This window comes from Callospermophilus lateralis, chromosome 4 (genome assembly GCF_048772815.1).
Source record: "Callospermophilus lateralis isolate mCalLat2 chromosome 4, mCalLat2.hap1, whole genome shotgun sequence".
Lineage (NCBI taxonomy): Eukaryota > Metazoa > Chordata > Mammalia > Rodentia > Sciuridae > Callospermophilus > Callospermophilus lateralis.
The window spans coordinates 125,798,083-125,825,299 of record NC_135308.1 but is presented as its reverse complement, the minus strand read 5'-3'; the positions used below and the strand labels follow the sequence as shown (position 1 = coordinate 125,825,299).

Below are 27,217 nucleotides of genomic sequence, written 5' to 3'. Positions count from 1 at the left end.
CTAAAAAGTACTTCCTCTTACAAGATCTCCCTCTCTTCTTGTGCTGATTATGCTTAGAAAAGCTTCTCCAGATTTGCTAAGGATGAATAAAAGAGAAGGGAAGAGAAGGGGAGGAGAGGGTAGGGGAGAGTTTATTAACTTCTTTCCTCCCTTCCATCCTCTCTTCCTCCCTTCCTTCTTCCTTTCTTTCTTTGAACTCAGGGTCGTTTAACCACCGAGCTACCTTTTAATTTTTAAAAAAAGTTCAGACACAGTCTGGCTAAGCTGCTTAGGGCCTTGCTAAATTGGAGAGGCTGGCTTTAAACTTTCGATCCTCCTGTCTCAGCCTCCCAAGCCATTGTGATTATAAGCCTGCAGCACAGCACCTGGCTGATTGGCCCATTTCTAAATTGTATTTGTAGGTATTGTCCTACCAATCAATGATGAGGAAAAATCAAGCCCACAAAAACCCTTAGATAGAAGACAGTGGAACACTTCCTAGGAACCTCTCCCATGCTTTGGGAGCCCTTCTCTTTTTCTGTTTTAAATAAATCTTATTATTCTACCCTTTGCTTATCCCTGGATCTCATTCCTTGAATTCCTGAGGCAAAGGACCCATCCAATTGCCCAGGTCCACGTTACATTATGATTTTTATTATTAATGCTTACGGCACAGCTTATCGACGCATTTCTCTCCTTCAGCACACATGGAGCAGGGTGCTCCTTTGGTGTAAGGGGCCACATTTACAAAATTTCCTCTGAAAAAGAGAAAAAAAATTGTTACCCTAATGGCAATTATTTTTCAAATTTTGTGCATTTGAAAAAGTTGTTCTGGTCACTCACTAAATCATAAATGTTGAAAAGGGAAAAATAGCAACCAACTTTTGTCCCAACTTTATGCTAATTTCTTTTATAAAAGGAAACTATTAAAACTGTTCTTTATAGGTTATTCCTAAACATAAAACACAACTTGGATTGAACCCAATTAGCAGCATGTTATAGTCACAATTTTTTTAATAGTCACCATGATTACTTCTTCCTTTGTAAATGGAATAAATTTAATTGCAAATGAGAACACACTATATGGCTTTACTTAAAAGTACAATGGTGGGGGGGCTGGGGTTGTGGCTCAGAAGTAGAGCACTCATCTGGCGTGCATGAGGCACTGGGTTTGATCCTCAGCACCATGTAAAGTAAAATAAAGACATTTTGTTTACCTATGACTAAAATACATATATATATATGTAAAACAATACCATAGTCATCTAGTTCTACTTGTTAATGTTATCAAGAAGACTTCACAGATTTATGCCTGATTTTTGATAATATAAGCCAATGCATTTTAACAAATATCTTTTTAAAAAAATCTTCGAGTACTTTGGAGACTTTGAAAAGTATTATTTACCCAGAATACACAAAGAAAAACATAGTAATACAAGTACTTTCCATTAAGGAATATGCCACAATTTATCATTTCAACCACTGATGGACATTTGGGTTGTTCAAATTTGTGGCTATTTCAAATAAAGTTGCTTTAAACATTTCAATCATTCATGCACAAATCCTTAAATATAAAACCCATAAAAAAGGTGTGAGAATTCTGGGTCCTTCATATCCTCCTCAGTACTTGGAATGTCCCATCTCTAGCCATTCTAATAGTTGTACCGTAGTATTCGTTGTGATTTTACTTTTCCATAGCGATTAATAGTGTTGAGCATTTTGCAGGTGACTTATATACCACCTGCATGTCTTTTGCTCATTTTTCAAAATGGAATTTTCTTAATATTGGACTATGAGAGTTCTTTTTATGTTATAAATATAAGTCCTTACTTGACACATGTTTTATGGGCTTTCTGTTAGTCTGTTGGTTGTCATTTCATTCTTTTAACAAATGTCTCTGAATAGCAAATATTTTAAACAAATTTAACCAATTGTATAATTTCTGCTTTTTAACTAGGGCAGTTATACCATTAACATTTGAGGTGATTGTTGAGGTAGTTAGGTTTAAGTCTATTACCTTCTTGCTTATTTTATTGTCTCATATGTTCTCTGTTCTCCCATTCTCTTTTTCTGCCTTCCTTTGTGTTAATCAAACACTTTAAATTTTTTTTTTGGTTTTTTTGTAGTTGTAGATGGACATATGTGATGCTGAGGATCAAACCCAGTGCCTCATACATGCTAGGCAAGCTCTCTGCCACTGAGCTACAGCCCCAGCCCTTAATCAAAATATTTGTAAGACTTCATTTTAACTGCTTTGTTGGCTTATCTGCTATTATTCTTTGTTTTGTTTTTCTTATCTTTTTCTTTTTTTTAAGTTTTTGTAGTGACTTTAGGGTTTATAGTATATGTCTTTTACTTTTCATAGTCAAGTTAAATTATTCCATTTTATAAGGAGTAGAACTTTAGGGTAGAAAAGAACCTTGTCTTTTCAACTCAGACATGGTAGTTTTCTGTTTTTAGTATCTTATCTGCTTAGTTTTTGAAAATAAGGGATACGATAATAACAATTTTATCTTCTTTCTACTCTAAATCTCTGTTAGTTCTGCGTTAATTTCAATTTCCACTGATTATCCTCCTTGTACTAAGTCTATTTTTCCTGCTTCTTTGCATGCCTGGTGATATTTAATTAGATGCCCCACACTGTTAAGTGTTAGTTCCTGTGTATCATGTTTTCTATAAATCATCAATCTTTTTATTCTGGGGTGCACTTAATTGGGAACTTTTGGATTCTTTCAGGTTTTACTGTGAATTCATAGGGAGATTGGAGCAGTCTGCTTTGCTCCCTGTATGAGTGCCAGAATGGTTCCCTCTAATTCTTTACTGGGTTCTTCATCAGTTTCTTTACAAACATATGCTAATAAGTATATGCTGAGTGTTCAGTGTGTGTGTTCTCTTTTCTCTAATATGTTTACTCATGAACTCTAGCAGTATTAGTTTCCCTGCACTCTTAGCTGTTTTTTCAACTGGAATCTAACAACCTCTGTCTCTTTCCCCCACTCCATGTGCCAATCTTTTGTTGTATGATAGGCAATGACTTCAAAATTGTCGCTTCATGTATTTTGTCTGTTGTTGTTTCAGGGTTAGAGTATAGTTGTTTCTATTACTTGGCCAGGAGTAATGTAACAACATTCTCCGAATATTACCACAAGACCAATAAGAAATCTGTTATGAACATATTTGTTTGGATCCAAAAACTTAATTTGTTCAAAGCAACATTATGCTATTTAGCTTTTTTTTTTTTTTTAAATCAAATACTGAGCATTAATCTCCTATTATTTTTATATTTTTCTTTCAAATTCAGTGATTAGTCTCCTTAAGAGAAAATATTGATAATTATAATTTCTTTGATATCTATAAAATTCTAATTTCTTTGATATCTACAAAATTGTTCTCTGCCCCCAAATTTAACTCAATGTACTTTTTGCTTTTACTTCTAAGTGGGAGGCAGTAGAAGAAAATACAAAAAGAGAGAAACATAATCTTTCCATAGTATTTTTGGCATATCCTACCCCCTTTTTGCCAATCCTGTATGTTTATTCTTTGTCTACACTTTTACCTTTTGTACATTTTGCTTTAAAGGTTTTGTTTGTTGAAGAACTTTGTTATTAACTTTTTATATTTCTTATACAGATCCATAGGGATTAAAGTCTAATTTCATTTTTGGAGCTTCCCATTATGTTTATGTTATAGTGCCTCTTAGGTAAGTTATTATCAGGAGGGTATTAAAAAGTATGTTGCTCTTTTCTCAGTAAAATATGCTTTTGCCATTATTCTCAATCATTTTCTCATTCCAATTATGTTAATATTATATTAGAGAATCATCTGCCAACCATTTTGCATTCCAGCATTTAGATATTACTGGGCAATTTATTTCATATTACTTAAGAAACAATTGCCATTATTCACTCTCAAGCTTAAACATTTCATAACAAACACAGTTCTACTTTATACAAGAGAATGTTCTACTACTACTTTTTATTTTCACCTACCTTGTTTTATTAGTATTTTAGAGGGAGACTTATCAAAAAATACTTGTTTCTAAGATTCTCTTTTTGTAAATACTTATTAACATTTATTTCAATATAAACATTTTATATAGAAAAATAACTTACGCAGGTCCATAGTTACACACAAATATTGAAGTTGAAGGTCTGCCAAGATTAGGACATTTTGAAACTGCACAACCAACTTTTTGTGATTTAGCCCAAACTACCTATAAGGAAAGGAAAAGAATTATAAAGTAACATATTCAAAGTAATTCTATTCAAACAATGCATTATGGGAGTAGACATATCTTTATTATGCTATTGAAAAGATATACATGCATATATTTTGACTATATTTTTTCTAATATTTTAAGTGATTATTTTGCTTTCCTGAGGAAAAATGTACTTATTAGTACATTTAGAATTTTGCAGTTTTAAGCATATTCTTTATATGGATTAAAAACATTTAATTAATAATTAATTATTTTGGTGCCAGGGATTGAACTCAGGGACACTTGACCACTGAGCCACATCCCCAGCCCTATTTTGTATTTTATTTAGAGACAGGGTCTCACTGAGTGGCTTAGTGCCTCGCCATTGCTGAGGTTGGCTTTGAACTTGCGATCCCCCTGGCTCAGCCTCCGGAGCTGCTAGGATTACAGGTGTGTACCATTGCTCCCGGCCATGATCTTATTTTTTAAAAAAGTTCGCCATATGTATGGTGACTCATTTTTATATAGTTGTAAGGAATAGCAAACATTTCTAAATAAGAAGATATCTATAGAAAACAAACCATGGAAGAGTAGTAAAAAATGTAAAGAACATCATTATCGTTTCTAACAATGGGAGAGTAAAATTGTCTCCATTTTATAAGTGGAGAAAAAGGAGGAAATGCTTAATTTACTCCACATGCAAAGCAAAATAATTCCAGGAAAAGTTTTGGCAACACAAGTGAGTTTTCCAACTTTGACAATTCCATTAAGAAAATACTACTATTTCATAAAATGATATATCAGCAACCTTTTTTTATGACTGCCATATAATCAAAATTTAATTTGAAAAGTACATTTTAGTGGTTCTATATTTTTGGGACATCACAGTGGCATAAAATGCCAGGTGCTCTGAGGATTAAGAGATGAATTATGCTTCTCATTGTGTGTGTAGCTGGAGGTGACTGATCTGAAATTGCCTCACTTAAAAAGATTGAGCAGATTATTCAAAAAATGTTTTTGAATATTGTGAAAAGCTAATAAACTATACAACTGAAAGTGTACATAATTTTTAAGAAATCATGTTTACAATTTTGCTTCATGGAAAACTGCACCATAAAATTTTATTGGTTTAATATATTTAAATTGTGATTTAAATGGTGATTTTTTTTTTGTTTTGTTTTTTAGCTTTGGCAAGGGTGAAAATAAATATTGGCTTTGTTCAGTTTAAAAATGTATGGCTTTCATGAAATAGACTAGATATAACATTAATATATATATTAGATGTAACATCAATATGAATATTAGTGAGTGGTAAATACAAAATATTTTGTTTAGAACATTGCTCAAGATATAGTGGTTCAATCAAGTAGAAGGATGTATATATCCCTAATTATTTAAACTATATGTAAATTATCCAATGAAGAATTAGCTTCTATTTTTTATGTAATAATGTTAAGGAAGAAGCAATGTTTGAAAACAGCTCCCTTTTTCCTTACAACAAAAGGCAAAGAACTGATACAGGCCATGTATCATGACCCATGTTTGATACCATATTCGGGATATTACATCTTACTTGTTATAAGGAAACCTGACCATTCTCTGTTTTCCCAGTAGTAGCCAAACCATATTCTTTACCAGCAACATCTGTTCTGATGTCCTGGAGGGTTTCCAGACTTAGAGGAACATCCTATTGTTGAACAAAGAGTAAACAGAAGGGGAACATGGAAACTGCTAATTTCCTTGTACACTGAACCTCTGATAAATTATTTTCTTGAAAACTCTACATATTAATTCAACCTATACAGATAGGTAAGTTTAGAGATGAAAGTTAGCTCTTTCTATTGCTTGAACAGGTCTTCCCGGAAGGTCAATACTATACCTAGAAATTAAGCTTGGCTCAAAAATGCTTCCCACTTCTGATCAAAAAGAAGTAACAGGGAAAAGATTTGCACACCTACCTCAAACCTCCAAAGTAATTGAAAATATTAAATATTGGTATTCAAGACATTGGACATTAGGCAACAAAAGTAATACACTGAGAGTCTGCAGGAGAAAATGTGACCCATACAGTTGTCCCAGCTTATTGCCTTGAGAGAGTTTCTAGACCATGACTCAGAAAAAGCTTGAAGGATTCTTGAGGAGGTCTGAAGTGAGAATCCAACAAGACCAAATAAGCAGGAGATTAGGGAATATAGTATTGGAGAGATGAGAATTTATACATTGACACACTGTTGTGGATTGTGAAGGGTCCTCATCATCTATTCAGCAGAATACTAAACAGCATGCATGTCAGGAAGTTGCTCTAAGCCTGGCAAAAAAAAAAAAAAAAAAAAAAAAAAATACCTGTAAGAACTAGAAAAAAACAATACCAAGGTTTACCTTGGACCAGGAACAGGATCCACCTCACTATCCAGACTGGAAAAATGTCATATGTAGAGTATTCAGAAGAATACTTCAGTACTGAGATTATATCAGCCCTAGACTAAACACTGCTTTCATTCTACCTAATATATTTTAAAAGTAGGAACCAACAGCTTCAAATAAATTTCAGGTAACTTCACTGTATCCCTGGAGATACCAAAAGAGTATGTACAGGTATACAAATAAATTCAATAACCAACAAGGGAAATTTGCAATTTTCGAAATATAATAGTATCTACACAATGTGATAGAAAAAAGGAAAATCGATCCATCATGAATGGAAAAAGTCAATCCATGGATATTAACATACAGCTAATATGTATATACTAGAAGAATCAGGAGAAACAATCAAATGACAATTATAACTATACTTCATATACTTAAAAAGCTAGTTGAAAGATAAAATGCAGTAGGTATATTTGTTGAACTCATGAGAAACCCACAGTCACACTTCTAGAGATAAAAACTTTAATGTCTAAGATTGAAAAAAAAAGCTAAATGGAATTAACTGGAGAATAAATAGTGTTGAAGAAAAGGTTAGCAAATTTAAAGACAGCAGTAAAACTATCTGAAATTAATCAGAGAAATGTCTTCAAGAAATAACAAGAGCACCAAAAAACTGGGACAATTTCAAGTGGTCTTCTACATGGACAACTGGACACTGGGAAAAGAGAGAATGAGAGAAATATTTTCAAAAACAATGGCCAACACTTTTTCAAATTTGGTTCCAACAGAGGAAACACAAAGAAAATTATGTGCATTATTATTGGTTGCTCAAGACTTATAATAAAAGCAAAAAATTTTAAAGCAGACAGCAAGACATTTACATGCAGAAGAAGAGGATTACAGTAGATTTTTTGTTAGAAACAATACAAATAAAATGACAGTGAAGTATGATTTTTTTTTTAAGTTTAGAAAAAAACACACCTTACTACACAGAGGTCTGTACCCAATTAAAATATGTCCCAAAAGAAGGTGAATTTTCCTGAAACTCAAAAAATATTTTTTTATGACAATTGTAACACACATAAATAAGAACTAGTCAGTGCTACCAAATATTACCTGTGTATAATGGCCACAAACTTTAGAACATGCTAAAGTATCAAAGTCAAAAAATGCAGTTTCATTATACCAAGCAGTGATAGCAGTTTTTGGTGAAAAGAATTTCAATCCGCCTAACCAAATGTTTTCTCCAACAAATTCAAAGTCTTCAACACATTCATATGGTTTTGATAAACAACTTCTATGTTCAAATTTGCACTTAGTTGTCCACTCTTTAGCCAGCTTTGCCAAGCTTTCATCCCAAAACTGAAAAACAAAAATGGTGTTAAGTTGAATTCTACATACCTTTTACGTAATTGTTTTGTTTGCAATCAATTACATTTTGTTTACTTTAATACAACTATAGTTTTTCTTTGGTATTTATTATGTTTAAAGTTAGTCACGTCTTTTTAGATCTACTTCAGAAATACACACTTAATACTCACTCTGGCAGTTCATCTTTGTATTTCTGGTACCTAGTGGATGGCCTGGTACTTAGACACACTCAACCAATATTCTGAATGTGATTAAAATAAGTTGCAGTTCAAAATTTAGTAATTCAGAAGGTTATGCAAATTTATTATGAGTAAAGGATAAATTTCTTAATGATTTTTTAAATTCACATTTATTAATTGTACATATTAGGTGGGATTTCCTTCCTCAGTGTTAGCTGTGGAAGTGTGTAGGGCCCTAGTTACCAAACCTTGCTTCCATAGCACCTTCCATACCTGCTAAGTTCTTCTTAGAGTTAGCATATGGTTTGTCTTTCTTCCCTACCCTGCAAACTTCTTTTGAATTTGCATTTTATTTTATTAACACACAATAATTATACTTGATAATGGGGTTCAATATATTTCTATACATGTATACAGCAAGTATGAATACAATACAACACCCTTTTATTACCCTTGCCCCCAATTTCTCAATCTTTAATAATTAATAACATATTCTGCAGCAGAATACAACAGACACTAGTATTGCTGTATGCATTTACGTGGCTGTATAACCAATGTGATCCTGCAATCTGTACACATGGAACAATAAGAATTCATACCCCATTTGAATCAAATGTATGATATGTCAAGATCATTGTATTGTCATGAGCAACCAATAAAAAAATAACATATTCTACTGTAAATTCAGCTTTTTGCAATCTTCCACATGGATACAGAATATGAGGTACTTGTCTATCTGAACATCTCCAGTTCCATTCATTTTGCAGAGTATTTCAAACACTTGTCACTTAACATCTCCAGTTCCATTCATTTTGCAGAGTATTTCAAAATTTTGTTCTTCTTTATGACTGAATAATACTCCATTGTGTATACCTCCTACATTGTCTTTATTCATATGTTGATGGGCACCTAGGCTGATTCTATTTCTTAGCTATTGTGACTAGTAGCATAATAAACTCAGGTATGCAGTTTTTTTTTATATGCTGATTTAATTTCCTTTGGATATATACCCAGAAGTGGGATAGCTGGATAATATAGTACATCGGCTTTTAGTTTTCTGAGAAAACTTCATACTATTCTCCATAATGACTGGACTGATTTACATTTCTACCAACAGTGTATCAGTGTATAAGTGTTCCTTTTCTCCACATTCTTGTCCTCCTTTTTTTAAAAAAAAAATTATGCTAATTCTAACCGGGGTGAGATGGTATCTCATTATAGTTTTGATTTGCATTTTCCTGGTAGCTAATGATAATGAGATTTTTTTTCCCATTTGTTTGCTGACCATTTGTATTTCTTTCTTCTTCTTCTTTTTTTTTTTTTTTTGGAGAAGTGTCTATTCAGACCATTAGCCCATTTTTAAATTGGACTATTTTTGCTAAGTTTTTTTTTTTTTTGAGTTCTTTATATATTGTGGTTATTAACGCTCTACTTGGTAAATATTTTCTCATATATTGTAGAATGTCTCTTGACTCTGTTGATGATTTCTTTAGATGGATACCAACATTTTAATTTAACCTATCTATCCATTTTGTTGTTGTACCTATGCATTTGGAGGTCTATCAGAAAATTCCTGCCTGTACCAAAGTCTTGAAATGTTTCCCTATTGTCTTCTAATAGGCTCAGAATTTAAGATCTTATATTTTAGATGTGTGGTCCATTTTGAGTTGATTTTGCAGAGTGAAGATAGTGGTCAAGCTTCAGTCTTCTACGCGTGAATAACCACTTTCCCCAGCACCATTTATTAAAGGTGTCTTTCCTCCAAAGTATGATTTTGGTACCTTTGTTGACAAACAGTTGGCAATAGATGTGTGGGTTTATTTCTAGATTCTGTATTTTTGCCCAATTGGCCTTTGTATCTATTTTTTTTTTATGCCAATGCCATGCTGATTTGGCTCTGTAGAATGTTTTAAAATCAAAATCAAATATTGAGATGCCTCCAGCTTTGCCCTTTTAGTTCAGACTGCTTTGGTTATGTTGGGTCTTTTGTCCTTCCATATATATTTTATGATTGCTTTTCTAGTTCTGTGAGGAATGTCATGGGTTTTTTGTTTGTTTGTTGTACTAGGGTTGAACCCAGGGGCACTTAGCCACATCCCCAGCCCTTTTTAAATTTTATTTTGAGACAGGATCTTGCTAAGCTGCTAAGGGCCTTGCTAAGTTGCTGAGGCTGGTTTTGAACTTGTGATCCTCCTACCTCAGCCTCCTGAGCTGCTGGGATTACAGGCATGTGCTACTGTGCCTGACCATCATTATATTTTGGTGGGGATTGCATTGAATCTGTAGATCACTTTGGGTAGATGGACATTTTAACAATATTAATTCTTCCAATCCATGAACATGAAAGATCTTTTCTTTTTAGTGTGTGTGTGTGTGTGTGTGTGTGTGTGCGTGTGTGTGTTCTTCAATTTCTTTCACCAGTATTTTAGAATTTTCATTGTAGGAGTCTTTTACTTCCTTGGTTAAGTTTCTTGCTAAGTAATTTTTGGATGTGTGGCTATTGTAAATGGGACTGCCTTCATAATTTATTACTGAGCAAATTTGTTATTGGTGTATAGAAAAATCTACTGATTTTTTTGTGTTGACTTGAATCCTGCTACTTTAATGCATTTGTTTAATTATTAGTTCTAATAGCTTTTCAGTGGAGTCCTTAGGTGTTTTTTTTTTTCATGTATGCAATAGTATCATCTGCAAACAGGAGTAATTTGATTTCCTTCTTTTTACTATCTATATGCCTTGCATTTCTTTCTCTTGCCTAAATGCTCTAGCTAAAGCTTCTAGTACTATATTGAATTAGAGTAGTGAAAGTAGATAGCATTGTCTTATACCTAGGCTTAGAGGAAATGCTTTCATTTTATTACAATTCAGTATGATGTTGGCTGTGGATTTGTCATGTACAGCCTTTATTATGTTGAGGTATGATCCTTCTATAACTAATTTTCAGGACTCTTATGAAGGGATGTTGAATTTTATCATATGCTCATTTCTGCATCTATTGAGTGAGCATACACTTTTTATCATTCATTTGTTGATGTGATTTACATTTACTGAATTTCAAATACTGACTTGTGTATGTTGCAAAAGATGCAAACCATCTTTGCATCCCTAGATTGAAACAAACTTAATCTTGGTATATGATCTTTTTACGTGCTATTGTACTTGATTTGCTAGTATTTTGGTGAGGAGGCACCTGCCTCTGGGTGCTATGTAGGCCATAAGTTTTCTCTTTCCAATTCCTTCAGGTGCACTGCTCACAGGAGTGAATTAGGGTGGAACATGGCCAGAGCCAGGCAAAGTTTCTCTTCAGATCCCCTTTGGTCATATGTCCTGGGCCAGGGTAATAACTAAAGCTGTGGTTTTGCTCAAGGCTGCCTTAACTTGGCAGGCTAGCAGTGAATCCACAGAGCTCTTTCCTGACCCTGTTCATTACAGGTACCTGTGTTTGGTACTTGTGCAGGGGTGGCAGGAAGCAGGTAGGTGACTCAGTTGTGGCATCAGTATGAATCTGAGTGTAACCTGCCATGCCCCTAGTCTCAGAGGGCAAGCTCCAGAAGCTCCTGGTTCTTGTGGGTGGCTCCCTTCTCCTCCAAATCAATGTGTTGATTCCATACTGTGCAGGCCACATGGCAGGTTAGGTCAGAGCCCTTCTTGTGAGTGGGCCAAATTTGGTTTGGAAGGCAGCTACAGGGTGCAGTGGAATATCTCTAGGGTCCTGGAACTATGACCAGAGGTTTCTGACTCCTAGTCCAGTCCAAATTCAGACAATAGGTCCCTTCTCAAGATGGGTCCTGGCTTCAGCATCTTGGGGATTTACTGGAGATGATGGGAGATCTTTTTACAAAGCCAGACTTCTGTGCAGATTTCAAGTTATTTACTTAAGGAGGCTGAAAGCCTGTGGGGATTGTGAAGCTTTCCAATAGCTAGGATTGCCAGCAACCATACATACTGATTGAGGTGGCTGAGACTTTCACCCTCACTCCTGCAGAATGAAGATCCATTCCATGCAGGCTCTGGAGCCAGGGTATTTTGTTTCCCCTACTATGCTGTTTTAGTGGGTATCTGACTCTTAATAAGGCTCAAGTTTCTCTCTCACTCATTTCCAGCATTCTCCCATGGTCACGCACCATAAAATGGAGCTACATACCTCTTGCTTCAGTTTTTCTTTGTGAAAGAATGAGTGAATTCTGGGTACCTCTATTAAGGCATCTTGAAATTCTTACATTGGCTTTAAATAGTCAACAATATGAAGGCAATATAAAGAAAACTTAAAATATTTAACCCCACATCTGGTCTGTTTGGGATTCTTCTCTTAGGTCTGGGTTTCCTTTTGGGATTGTTTTCCTTAAAGCTTAAAATCTTTCTCTAGTACTTCTTACAGAGCTGTTCTGCTTTTGAATTGAATTTTCATATTCAGTATTTTATTTGCCTGTAAATAGCTTTATTTTACTTTTTTTTTGGTATTGGGGATTAATCACTGAACCACATCCCCAGCCCCCCTTTTTTAATGTTATCTAGACACAGGGTCTAGCTGACAACTCAGCTAGAGTTGCTTAGTGCCTCCCTAAGTTGCTGAGGCTGGCTTTGAACTTGCAATCCTTCCACCTCAGCCTCTGGAGCCACTGGGATTACAGGTATGCGCCACTGTTACCTGCTTTTGTTTTTGAAGAATACTTTCAGTGGGCAAGTAATCATATGTTGAAAGTGTTTTTAGCCTTCTATTTTTTTTTCAGTCCCTTCTGACCTTTATAGGCTAAAATTCTATTGTCTTTTGAGTTCAATTTTGCAGGAAGAGAATTCAGCCTTATATTTAAATTTTACAAGATGAAATATTTATTTTATCCCATTCTGGTTGCTTTCAAGATTTCCTGTCTTTTATTTTCACCAGTTTGACTCTTGTGTGACTAGCTGTTGTGCTTAGATGATTGAGTTTTGAGACACTGGATCTGTGACTTGATGTCTTCCCATGAATTTTGGAAAGTTGTTGCTGATTATTTCTTCAAATACTTCTTCTGTCCCTTTCAAATATGTGTATGTTAAATCATCTGCATTTGTTCCAGAGGTCTCCAGCATTCTGTTATTTCTACTGTTGCTATTGGGTTGTTTTTTTTCTCTGTGCTTCAGTGTGGGTAATTTCTAATAATTTATCTTTGAGTTTACCAATAATTTCTTATGCTATGTGCAGTCTTCTTGTAAACCCACCCAATGAATACTTCATTTCAGGGACTGTGTGTGTGTGTGTGTGTGTGTGTGTGTGTGTATGTGTGTGTGTGTGTGTGTGTATTTATTTAATTATATATATACATATATATATATATATATATATATATATATATATATATATACATACACACACACACACACACACACACACATGTTCTTTAACATACTCTGTCTACTAATTAAAAATTCTGGGTAATTTTTTGTTCTAGTTCAATTGGTAGATTAGCATGATTTACATCTACTGGCTTTTAAATATTTTTTTCTGGATTTTGATTGTATGCCAGAAACTAATATAAAAGTTTTGTCCTTTAGTCTGCCCATGTTAAGAGTAGCTATGGTTAGGAGTTTATTTGCTTAGTCTAACGTTTGATTGTTCGCAGTTGGCACTGAACATTACTTTTAGTTAAGCTCTTATTTCAAGAATTTTGAAGGTGCAGTAAGATGCATCCTTTTGGGCTTTAAGTGTAGCAGGGCTTTGTTAAAGCACTCTGCTTTGGATGCCTAAATCCAGCTTTCTAACACTGGCACTTATTTCTCTCTCTCTCTCTCTCAAAAAAAAAAAAAAAAAGGCATAAAGAATTGAAGAATTATTGTGGTTGGGTGTCTTCTAGGTTTCAGTCCTCCATAATAGCCACACAGCCATTACAAGATGCCCAGTTTTCCATTAACTTCACCACCTTGCTTGGCTTATGGCAGGTTTGGTTTTTCTACCTACCAATGCCTCATGCCTCCATAACTTTCCCAGTGACAAAAACAAAGATACGTGCTGTATTCTAGTAAGGGCCACCTTTCTCTTAAAGGTAGTTCATTTAATCATTTTGAATCCGTAATTCTTCAATGCAGTTAAAGATAATAACTTTTATTTTTCCCTTTTTACTTTCTGTAGTATTCCCTCATTGTTATAGTAAGACTAATGGTACTTAGTAAACTTCATCCTAATAAGAGTCCTTTGTCTTTTTACTATGAATCAATTAATCTTTGGGTCTTCCTTTCTTTCTGATAAGTTATTAGTATTCCGGATTCATCTTGCATGTTTTCTGCCTCACACTTACATTCAGCCATTTTTTCCAAGGAAATCATCTGTTATTATGAAAATATTTTGCTATAAATTTTCATTGCTAATGGATATCATTGCTTGTATACTTCTTCGATGATAAGGTTAAGGTATGATTATTTAAGTAAGAAATCATGAATTCATGCTGTTATTTCACTCTAAAGATTACAGTGTTTTAAATTCTTGACTATATTCTTGTATCTACTTTTTTATGCAGAAAGTCTTAATTCCTATAAATTATAAAATTTTGCTTCATCATACAATATGCAATAGAATTCTTTCAAAAGACTTCACAAAAATCACACTAGCATTAACATTTCTGAATTCAGGTTTTTTTGTTGCTAATTTTTTCCTCAAAGTTCATTGTACTAGAAATGTACAGTTGAAATAATATATTGCAGAAATGCTTATAAAATTTTTAAAAGTGTAGATTGGAGGCCAATTTTATATATTAGGTTTTTTTTTTTTTTAAGTTTGTGTCTAAGGGATACTTTTCCTTTTGTTTAAAATACAAAAAGGACATAATAATTTTACATGTTTACTGAGTCAAATTATAAAAGAAGATACATTTAAAGAAGACTCAAATTTTATTCATGTCTCTTCACCTTATTCCTTCTTTTCCTCTCTTCTGCCTACACAAATATAAATCACATAGCATTTTTATAGCAAAAAATAGTCTTTTAGTGAGGGTTGTCTAAATAAACATAGAGGAAATACTACAAGCAAATAACATACTCCCGACTACCCCAATCAGTTGGAGATTAAACTAAACATTACACATGAAAATACTTTAAAAATTTTGCATTCTTAAAGTGGTCAGTTTGTTTCTGTCTGACTTTCAAAAATCTATTTAAAATTTCCTTCACTCAAAAAAAAAACAAACAAACTCTCACTCTCCTATATAGTATAACATTATAGTTCTGAACTTTAGTGCTTGAGCTATGATTTTATAATAGAATCCATTGTATTTTCTTTTTTGAAAAATTTTTAATTTTATTTTCTTCCGGATAGAAAAAAAGAAAACTGGCTGCACATTTTGGTGGATGCTTATAATCCTAGTGGCTGAGGAGGAGATTGAGGCAGAAGGGCAGGGTATGTGGCTCACTTGTTGAACACCACTGGGTTCAGTCCTTGGTACCAAAAAACAACAAAGCAAGACCCCTGGAATAAATTTGAATTACAATTTACATAGCATGGTAAGAGAGATTCATACTAACAACATTTATACATTTATGTTCATTGTGGTGGTATTAAGCAAGAAAAAGTTACAATGCAAAGGAAATTCCAAGTAATACATGGTTAAGAATTTGTTAAAAATGGGTAAAATCTATGATTATTTTAATAACATAATGTTCTCTTTGCTTTTTCTTCCATACACAACTCTTTTTCCCTTTTTGGCCCTACTGTGGAAGTCTAAGAAAGATACAACCAGTACAATGTTTGGGGGATTAAATTTCACAAATTTATTTATTTTTTTCATGAAAATCACCATCTGATACTGTTCAAGAGCTGATTTTCACATCCTTGTAGAACATTTTATTTTTCAAATGAATACTACACCACTGTGTTGTTTTAAACTTGGGTTTCTAAAATATAAAATTATGAGAGAATTCCCATCACTCTACTGTATGTATCTTTTATATGTAGAATCTTGAATGTGCAGGATGGGAGGCACCATCCAATAGAAGAGAGAAAAACAAAAGAACCAAACAAAAACACCCTTGCAAAATACAGAGGAACCTTAGCGGTGAAGACCATGCAACTTCCAAACACCATCTGCTTCCCCCGGCCCCCCTCCCCCCACTGCCCCCAACGAGCTTACGTCTAGGCAAAAGGAACAGAAAGAACAGCTCCCATCTCCTCCACTCCATCACAACCCTAGAGGAGACAGCCCAGCCAAGGTGTGAGTTTTCTATAAACCACAAGTGGAGTCCTGGCTGTATTGAGATAAGTCCACAAAACGTATGGCCCGGATACCTTGGGATGAACAAGAAGAATAGGAGACCAGCTCTGGTTCTTTTCTCACCATGTGTTTCATGTCGGCCGCAGGGGGGTCGACGTTGCCCCTCCATTCGTTGTGGGCCTGGACGCACTGGTCTATAAATTGTGGGTCTGTGATGGACGGGACTGGAGGAAGGTCGCTGGCCACTACACATAGACTTAAGGTCCACAAACTAATAAGATTTTTAAGAGCCATAGAAGGACAAGCACCATGTCCCAACCGCACCAACCAGTAACGGCTGGGGAAGCAGGATTTCTGCCGCCCCAGGGACCACGCTCTCGCCCGACTCCATCCTCTGCACGAGCTCGAGCCAGCGCTGGGAAGCCCAGCTCATTGGGCAAAGCCTTCGGGGCAGGGCGGGCTCGCGGCAGAATCCGCCCCCACCAAGTCTGCCCAGCGCAGCGCGGCACCGCAGAGTTTTAACTCTCCCAAGAGCTTTCTGAGGCTCTGATCATCTTGAGTCCTTGCCTGGATTGTAATACAGTTGCAACATGGAGCGGCACCACATTATACAAAGAACAAGGTGTATTGGATGCTGACAATTGGATGCCCTGTGGAAAACCCTATGCATTAGTTTTACAAACTCAGCTTCTGGGTATAGCATTCATATTGTTTTAAATAAACTACTGCAGAACTTTGCCCCCTTCCTCAGAGACTCGGGATTAAAGTAGGCGATTTGTAAACTCGCTGTCATACTGTGATCCAAAGTTATTACCTTGTTAAACATTTAAACATTTGATTTGCTGCTGCTGCCCTTCTCCTCTTCCTCTTCCTCCTCCTCCTCTTTCCGCCCTACCGCTTTCTTCTTCTTCTTCTTTCCTTTTTTTTTTTTTTCCTACCCAAGAGACTGCCTAGAGACTTCTAGTTATAGAAATAAGTTCTGGTGTTCTATTGCAGGGTGACGAGAGATTGTGATAGAGAAGATGGAAGAGGGGATTGGTAATATTTTCATTGTGGGGAAATGATAAGTGTTTCATGACATAGATTTGTTTATCCTGATTTGAATACTACACAATATATATGTGCATCAAAACATAACAAATTTCCCCATAAATATGTACAAATTTTTGAGTCAATTTAAAAAAAAAAAAGAAAAAGAGAAATGTCTTAACAAAATGTCTGAATTTTATAGGCGTGGTATTTTAGACCATGTTTCTAGTGACTTAGGGAATTATATTTAGAAATACTGAAACAATTGAGGTGTACTAAGCCTAAGTGCCAAGAATAGGCAAGGTTGTGTCTTAAAGATGTTTTCTTGATCTGTTTGTGCAATGACTAAGATTACTTGACAACTATAGTTTTTCAGTCATTTTTTAAAAGTTTAGTTTTTTGTTTCTGTTTAATTTTTTAACAGTTGATTTTTGTTTTTCTTTCTTTCGGGTAATGGGTGGATGAATTTTATGGAGTGTAGAGAAGAAATGGAGTGATTATGTTATATCCATCAATTTTACTATTTTAATGTTTTCAAAATATATGTATATTTTTACTCTAAAAATGCCTTCAATTTGTAAATTTGGATACATATTTTGAGGGGTGCTAATTTTGAAAAGATACTAAAGATTACAAAAAACAACAACAACATGATTTTGTGCAAAGGGAATTAGATTAGGCTTCATAACATCGTAATTTTAATTTGGGTATCTGACATTTGGCTGTGTAATTTAGGAAAGCTGTGGTACATTATATTGGAGTGGAACCTTAATGATATATGAAACCAGTTTTTCACCTTATGAGTAAGGAGTTGATGCTCAAAGACATTGTGTACAGAGTGAGGCTAAAATTTTAGTACGGTAAAAAATAAAATGAGGTTTCCTGATTTCTAGGCCTGTACCCTTTCGGTTACACCAACATTTTAAAATGCAATTTTACATATTAGATAGAATATATGTATATATACACGCACACACATGCAACATATATGTGAAATGTAATGTAAATTAATAAATGTGAAATGTAAATGTAAATTAATATCCAAATCTGTTTAATATCTATACTGCTCTATAATGTTATTCTGAAATATTGTCTTTTTGAATAATTGCAAGCTCCTTGACAGCAGATCTGGGCGCTGAGCATAAAATGTAGTTACCTAAGAAATATATTAAATAAAATTCTATTCAATTAATCGCACAACTGCGGCGGATCCAGGCCGGGCCTTGGCGCTCTCCCTGCGCGGGAGAAGCGCTGGGAGTGAGTCCGTTCCAGCTCCCCGCCTGGGTTTAAGGGCTCCCGGAGCGGGTCCCTGGTGTGGCGCTGGCGGGGCCTAAGAAGATTTCCAGCCAATGCACTTCGTACTGCGGGGTAAGGTTGCCCAGCGGAATTTCGGGGCGCAGGCCCGCGCAGCGAAGGTACCGCAGACACATTTGGGGGGCGACAGTTGGCATGCAAGGAGCTAAAGAGGCGGGCTGATGACCGTCTTTCCGCTTGGAAGCAAAAGACGACAGTTAGAGGCCTCAGTGGAGGCGCCTGTTGCCGGGCAACCTGCAGACGCTGGCCTGCTGTGTCGCCTCTCCAGGGACCTGCCCCTTCCAGCCAGTGCTGTTTGACACCGCCGCCGGAATGGGTTCTGGGGGAATCTCCCTAGTTTATGCCTTTTCCAGCCCTCCTGGTCCGGATCTGGGCTTTACTGAACTTGTTAGGTCAAGTCAGGCTGGCCTCTTCATGATTCCCAGATGGAACTGGATGAGGAATTTCTTATGGTTCACTGCAGGTGCTCTGAAGTATAATTTAACTGTGGGGAGAGGGCAGTGATGTTGGGGAAAGGAAGATTGCTGTACTTTGTTTCACATTAACAATGACCTCAAGTTGAATTTCAGATACCAGCGTCAGTTATCACCTGGGATCCAAGAAAGACTTAGTTCTACCCTCCTGGAGCTGAAATACTGAATTGTATTGACGAATCTCTTCCTTCTCTCCTGGAGTAGATCAGTTTATTCTTTGCTTTCTATTGTGTTCTGATTTTGCATATGCAACTTAATAGCCACCAACAACCAAGAGAGAAATGATGATAATTGGAATTGGAAATAATCCTTGTTAAAAGTGAGGGAAGTGGGAGATGAGTTCAATTCTTTTGGGCTGCATCAAAGACGCTAGTCAACAACACTTATTACATGCTAGCAAAAACATCTTATAACTTGTAGCAGTTTGAGTGGGGACCAAAGCCATTCAAAAGTACTCTTCCCTCTTCCTGCCAACTCCTATTCAATCCCCACCCATCTGCCTCAGTATGCATTCCAAAGATGGATTCCCAGCCATTTGTTTGAAATGCTGATTCTTGGGTCCCCAAGTTTAGGTTTTTGGTGTTCTGTAGTTCCAGCAGCAAAATTCCTCTCTGATGCAACTAGTATCTGTATGTACCAGCATAGTTTAGTACTGTGAAGAAGTCTGAAACCTTCTTAGGAATTCAGGCTCTGCAATAACTGGCAAACAATTTGGCAAAGTAAGATTCACTTTTCCAGGTATCAGTTTGCTCATTTTGAAAATCAGAAAGCTGGGCTGTTTTACCTTTGAAGTCCTGGTCAAATCTCCAAACAGGGTGTTGGTGACCTGAACGCTCTAATTTTGTAGATGCCAGTGTTCCATGTGTGATGGCACTGCCTTTTGAACACTCTTACTGTATCTGAATTAATTATTTTTAAGTTATGTAATTCTGAATTAACTTGTATCTGAATTAACTGAATTAACTTATGCAACAAATACTAAGTTCTTACTATTTTCTAGGCTTTCTGCTAGGTCCTGAGATAAGGTTAAATAAAACCAGTAGTAGTCCTTGCCTTTATGAGGCTTACAGTTCGATATTGAGTAATAATTGTTATGAATAATAGCTTCCATTCAAACACCTTATCCAGTTGCTTGAAGACAGGATTTATATGTTGGCATTATGATTGTCATAACTAGATTCAGAGAAGTGCAACTAACCTAAGAATATCTTTAAAATATGTACAGGTATTTGGTGGTGCACTAACTTATTTATTAACTAAGTAGATATTTGCTAGGTGCCTATGTTATACTAAGGGCAAGAGATATCAAACTTTGTGGTCATGACAGTTTATTAGAGAAATGAAATAAGCTAATTACAATGAAGAGTGATGACTGTGGTTCCTGGGGAAGCACAGGGACTAGGAGAAACAGGATATTTGAAGGTTTAAATTTTCCAGTTTTATTACTATGCAAATGAATTGTAGCGATTTAAGATGACCAATAGTGATTTGAACTGGCTGTGATAATTATTAAAGTACAAAGTTGAGAGGCTGGGAGAAAAATAAGAAAATGAGTGGAGAAAATCACTTAGCTGACTTCTCAGTGTAGTCTCAACTTGGATTTGTTAGCAAATAGGATAACTTTTGTGATGCTATTAAACAAACTACCCATGGGGGTGGGGAGCACCCACACAACACAAACAAATAACAACTTTAAAAAGTTGATTCTTTTTGAAAGATAACTCTGAAAAGAAAGTCATTTGCAGTATTATAGGAGAAAATACTCCTATAATCAGATGATTTGTGATATTTTTAGGATATGTGTACTCTTGGTTGATAAATTTTGAATTTACTCTCTCTTTTTTTTTTTTTTGGCTCTGGGAATTTAACCCATGGGTGTTTTACCACTCAGATACATCCCCATTTCTTTTTTATTTTCTTTTGATTTTGAGAGCATATCTCACTAAGTTGCTTAGGAATTCTCTAAGTTGCTGAAGCTAACCTTGAACTTATGATCCTCCTGCTTCAGTCTTCTGAGCCACTGGGATTGCAGGCTTGAGCCAAGATGCCCAGCTTGAATTTACTTTTTTTAAAAAAAAAATTTATTTGTTTTAACTAGTTATACATGACAGTAGAATGCATTTATGTACTTTGATATATCATACATAGATGGGATGTAATTTCTCATTTTTCTGAGGGTACATGTTGTAGAATCACATTGGTCATGGAGTCATATATATATACATAAAGTAATAATGTCTGTTTTGTTCTACTATCCTTCTTATCCCCACATCCCCTCCCCTCCCCTCCCTTCACTTCCCTCTACCTAATCTAAGGTAACTCTATTCTCTAGTGTTCCCCACCCCCTTATTGTGAATTGGCATCTTCATATTAGAGAAAATATTTGGCCTTTGTTGTTTTGGGATTGGCTTATTTTGCTTAGCATGATATTCTCCAACTCCATCCATTTACTGGTAAATGCCATAATTTCATTCTTCTTTAAAGCTGAGTAATATTCCATTGAATATATATACCACATTTTCTTTATCCATTCATCTATTGTATTCTTAAGAATAGAATTACAGGGGGGTTGTGGCTCTGTGGTAGTGTGCTCACCTAGCCTGTGCAAGGTGCTGGGTTTGATCCTCAGTACCGCATAAAAATAAATAAATATTGTGTCCAACTACAACTAAAAAAAAAAAAAAAAAAAGTAAAATTTCAATCTTAAGCCAACAGTTTTTAAGGGTGAAAGAAAACCACACAGATGAGTTAGAAAGGAACTGAGATTTTAGATAAGAAAAATGTAGTGGGCCTGAAATAAAAGCACAATTTTAATAATAACCATAGTTTTCATCTATTGAATGTTACTTTATTCCATCAAAATGAGAAAGATGCTAATGAGTAAGTTGTAAATTTATTTTATACATTAGGAACATTGGCTTAGAAATTAAGTTCTTACCCAAGCTTAAATTATGTGAAAATAGCAAAAATCAGGATTTTAATACAATTTATCTAACTCAAGCTGGCACTATGCCATACTACCTTTCTTTTAAAAAAACCAAATAAAAATAGTTTGCTATAAAAATAAATCCAAATTTAATGATAAAAAAGTATGAATGAATTCTTAAATTACACTGGTAAAATAAAGGTGAATTACAAACTAAAATACACACAATTTTTTTTGACAGATATATTAATCTGATTTTATTTTGTATGTATTTGAAAGTTGATTATTTTCAATGGTCTTTTGCAAACATAGTTACCACATAGTTACTAATTGGATCATTCATTCTATTTGATTCTTTGTATTAAGTAAAGAGTACTGTTTGCTAAAAATATTTTCATCAGCCTACTCTGACACAAGGAAAATCCACCAAGCTTTGGGAAATGGGTAAATGACTGAATAAACATATGTCTCATTGTGTGGATAAGAGAGATATCCAGTATGCTATTACTACTGTAAAAAAAATTATCACAGACTAGTCGCTCAAAGCAACATAAATGTATTCTTTTACACATCTTGAGGTCAGAGTACAAAATGAGCCTAAAGGATCTAAAACCACTGTGGTCAACAGAGCTGTTCCTTTTGGAGGCTTCAGGGGACAAACCATTCTTAGTCTCTTCTGCCTTCTGGAAGCTGTCTGTGACCTCTCCCTGCATCCTAGAGCTAGTTCCAGAGCCAGCCATAGAGCATTGTGGTTCCTCTCTGATCTATGCTTCCATCCTTACATTTCTGTTCACTGTAATCTCCCCCCCCCCCCTTATAAGGACATGAAGGGGGTCACATTGAGCTTACCAGATAGTAGAAGAAAATCTCTCCATCTCAAAATTCTTAATCAAATCTGAAAAGTCCTTCTGGCCATGTAAGGTACATATTTAGAGTCCAGACATTTCAATGGGGATCTCTTTGGGAGCAGACTACCACAGGGTATAATGTAATTGCCCTATACAAATATGATTCTGATGAAAGAAGTAAAAGTGATTGACCATATGATTTCTTTCTATGAAGTATTATTATGTAAGTTGTATGACTTATTTAAAACTAGATAGGCATTATCATTTTACATTTGTTTTGCCTTTTTGAAAAAACCAGAATACTGCATGAAAAATACGGGAACTTGAATGGATTTGGAGGTAAAAGGAGTGGCTACTTCTCCTAGGAGCCAATCTCAGCTACTCTTGAGAAGAAAGAAGCCACTACAAGTATGTAAATAATCTAGTTTTCCTCTTTCATGATGACTCACTAAATAATTTTATGAGTCCTTTCTTCATGCTTTGATGACTAATGTTTCCTAGATTTGGACAATGGAACCACCAAAATTGAAGTTAATTATTACTTGAAAACTCACTGAGTTTTTTTTTAAAAAATAATGCTTATCATTTTATTATTGTTATTTAAAAATTATCCACTTGTCTATAAAAAGTCTAAGAGAAAGAAGCAATAGTAGAGAGAAGAACATATCAATATTTCCTTCATGAGTATGTGCCCTATTACATTTTGATGGATTTATGTATAATTGGTACACTATTGCAAACTACAAATATAATTTTATGTTACTTTTAAAATGCATTTTCTATATTATTAAAAACTCTAAAAATGTGTTTAGTGGTTATATAATATATAGTATAATTTATATTCAGAGGAAGTTTTAGAAGATCATAAACCAAACTTTTTAAAAATGCACACTAGGTTTATTTAAAATAGACTCTCTGTGACTACATTCTTTTGAATCTTATTTTTTTATTTATGATGTGTTTAGTGCAATGCGAGGTGCTAAAGACCCAACAATAAATGAGATGTAATAAATGATCCTGTAGTTAATCTTAAGATTTATGATTCCGAGTGTTAAATTCAACTAAAGAAATAGCTACAAAAATATAAAGACAGAAAGAAGAGGGGTTTGGCAAAGGTAGAGAAGGTTTCAGTGAAGAATGACATCTGTATGCACTAGAATTAGCGTTTGATTTGCAAAAAAGGTGGAGAAGGGAAGCAGGGTCCTGATGACTGCATCCTCAAAAGGATAGAAGTACAAATATCCAACTTGCAATTTTTATATTTAAACCAAAATTAAAATTTTTGTAGAATATTACATTTTCTATTAGCAATGCAGGAAGAGAATCCAGGCTTTTATTATTAGGACCTTTATTCTTCTCAGCCTTCAGATATCACTGTTGTAGATTTCATCAATTAATTAAGTGAAATCTTAAAGTTACTTTGTCCCTGCATCCACATGGAATTGGATAAATGGCACATTTAATTTAAAGGTATATGAAAGTGATACACATCTCTTTGCTATTTTTATTATAGATACTGAATACCTACTGATTATCATTGACCATAATAAAAGTCTGAATAACATATAAATCAAACCGTGAACCCTAGAGGTGGGCACTATTATTTGCCTGCTGCTTTTAGATATGCAAGAACTCAGATTTCTAGAGATTAAGTGACTTGCCAGTACTTTGAACTCTAGTTCTGACTTCAAGACCTGTGATCTTTAGTTTAGGTTAAACCAGCTCCCTTATATGAATGGGTGAATGCTTTGGAGTTCTTATAGTTTACTATTTTATAGTTTAAAATTTCAAGTCATTGATAATTTGGGTCGAAGCCCTTCTCACTAGTTAAAATATGAAGCATGATATCACAGCCTTTTCCACTGATTACTTGGTTATCAGATTATGGAAACTTCAGGGTTCCCCCACCCCTGGTTAATTATTAGGAAGATCTCAATGTTTTAATTCTGAAAATAATAGCTTCTGTAATTACCTTTTTCTGAAAAATAAAACCTGCCTTATGTCTTATTAACTATATCTAGTGGTAGAGTTAGGGGACATGTTTATGCTTATCTTGAACTATTGTTTTTTTGTTTTTTTAAATTAATCCCAGATTGTTCTTACAGTTTATTAGCCAGGTGTCAATATAGTTGAAGCCTAATTACTAGGTGCTATTTCTGGAGTGTTTTAAGAAGAATAGTATTTAAAAAATGAGAACATGTAAGCTCTTTAAAAAAAAATCTGATACTTATTAGTACAAGTATCATCATTAGAAACACTAATAACAGATAAATAGAGATAAGAACATGAAAAGTTGTTCAGATCCCAGGTTAGGCAAGGGGATTTAAATTAACATGATACCTTTATGCCTCTATTACATGTTTATTTTTTTATTTAAATGATCCTTTTAGAATTTTGCCATTTCCACCACTCTGATGGTAAATTATAGTCATAAATTTCAGTCTTGAATATAACAGCCCATGCTTCTATCAATATTATAAAAAACACCCGGTTAGATAACATTTTAGCAGTAAGTTGGTTTTGGTGGAAGTGGTTTTTTCCCTTTTCTTTTCATCTGGCTATCTCTTCATTCTTCAGAACTCCCTTTAAGGGTTGCTTTCTGGTTTGCAAAAATTTCCTTAATTCCCTAGAGTAGGATGGGTACACTTGCTACACAGTTGCTCTGTCATAGACTTATTTTTCTTGTTATTGTTTGAGTGATGTCTTCTCTAACCGACAGACAGTGCTATTGGGTAATAATTGTCTTGCATATATTGTTTTATCTATGCCTCATAGACAGCAAGGAAGAGCTTAGTAAGTATTTTTATAGAGAGTTTATTGAAAGAAATTATAATTAGTTTTGCATTGATACATTGCTTGTCATTTAAAACATAAAGAGTATATGCATACTGATTCTAATTTTTATTTTTAAATTAAAGCAAGGATGGGTTTCCAGATCATGGGCAACTCCGAATCCCTACCCACCTATGTAAGTAATATTTCTTTACATTTGAATTGGTTAATGGGCAAATATTTATGATGCCTTGCCAAGTTAAGAATGAAAGAAAAATTATGTGTGTACCTATGTTTGGGAACTACAGAAAAACCTATTTGTATATGGAAGTTTTAAAAATTATTATGCCAAAATCATCTTGTGATAGAATGGTAGGATTATGAGTAAAACTTCTTTTGTTTTATTGTCTTTAATATTATTTTTATATTTTCCTGAAAAAGGTAAAATATTTATTTATTAAGAAAATTCCTATTCCCTAAAGACCTAAAAAGAGCATACTACAGGGATACTGCTACATCAATGTTCATAGCAGCACAATTCACAATAGCTAGACTATGAAACCAACCTGGATGCCCTTCAATAGATGAATGGGTAAAAAAATGTGGCATTTATACACAATGGAGTATTACTCTGCACTAAAAAATGACAAAATCATGGAATTTGCAGGGAAATGGATGGCATTAGAGCAGATTATCCTAAGTGAAGCTAGCCAATCCCTAAAAAACAAATGCCAAATGTCTTCTTTGATATAAGGAGAACAATTAAGAACAGAGCAGGGAGGAAGAGCATGAGAAGAAGATTAACATTAAACAGGGACGAGAGGTGGGAGGGAAAGGGAGAGAGAAGGGAAATTGCATGGAAATGGAAGGAGACCCTCATTGTTATACAAAATTACATATAAGAGGAAGTGAGGGGAAAGGGAAAAAAACAAGGGGGAGAAATGAGTTACTGTAGATGGGGTAGAGAGAGAAGAGGGGAGGGGAGGGGAGGGGAGGGGGGATAGTGGAGGATAGGAAAAGCAGCAGAACACATCAGACACTAATATAGCAATATGTAAAACAGTAGATGTGTAACCGATGTGATTCTGCAATCTGTATATGGGGTAAAAATGGGAGTTCATAACCCACTTGAATCAAATGTATGAAATATGATATGTCAAGAACTATGTAATGTTTTGAACAACCAATAATAAAAATTTAAAAAAAATTCATTTTTATTATGCTATTTTAAAATTTCAGTTTATTTTTAATTGAGATGTAAAATCATAAAAGTTAAATAATTTATGACTCCATAAATAACAAATAATTCACTAAATGAATTTGTGAAAGAAATATATAACATTTTTATTTTTATAATTGGTATAGTCAAATTTAACTTAATGGTAAATATACCCATGCTCTAATCTTATTTTGAGGTATATTACAACTTAAACAAACTTATTAAAATTTGAGTTTTGGTTTAGAATACATTAATTTATGTTTTGTATTTTACATTTAAAATGAGCCAATATCTATAATTTCATGTGGTTCTACCTAGTAGATATCTGTCTGCTTATCTGGACATAAAGAATTATGTTCAGATAC

At 34.6% G+C, this 27,217-nt stretch overlaps 2 protein-coding genes across 2 annotated transcripts in view; one reads left to right on the top strand and one right to left on the bottom strand.

The window, feature by feature from the left end:
* Positions 1-637: 637 nt before the first annotated feature.
* Positions 638-16,565, bottom strand: Glipr1l1 (GLIPR1 like 1). The gene is made up of 4 exons (XM_076855409.1): positions 16,395-16,565; positions 7,661-7,906; positions 4,092-4,192; positions 638-737 (listed from the first exon to the last, which is right to left on the bottom strand). The coding sequence occupies exons 1-4, from the start codon at positions 16,563-16,565 to the stop codon at positions 638-640; spliced, it is 618 nt and encodes a 205-aa protein (XP_076711524.1).
* A 6,602-nt stretch (positions 16,566-23,167) lies between these two features.
* Positions 23,168-27,217, top strand: part of Caps2 (calcyphosine 2) — a 44,223-nt gene continuing 40,173 nt past the window's right edge. The window contains 2 exon segments of the mRNA XM_076853132.1: positions 23,168-23,269; positions 25,780-25,829. Of these exon segments, the coding sequence (XP_076709247.1) occupies positions 23,168-23,269; positions 25,780-25,829 (152 nt within the window).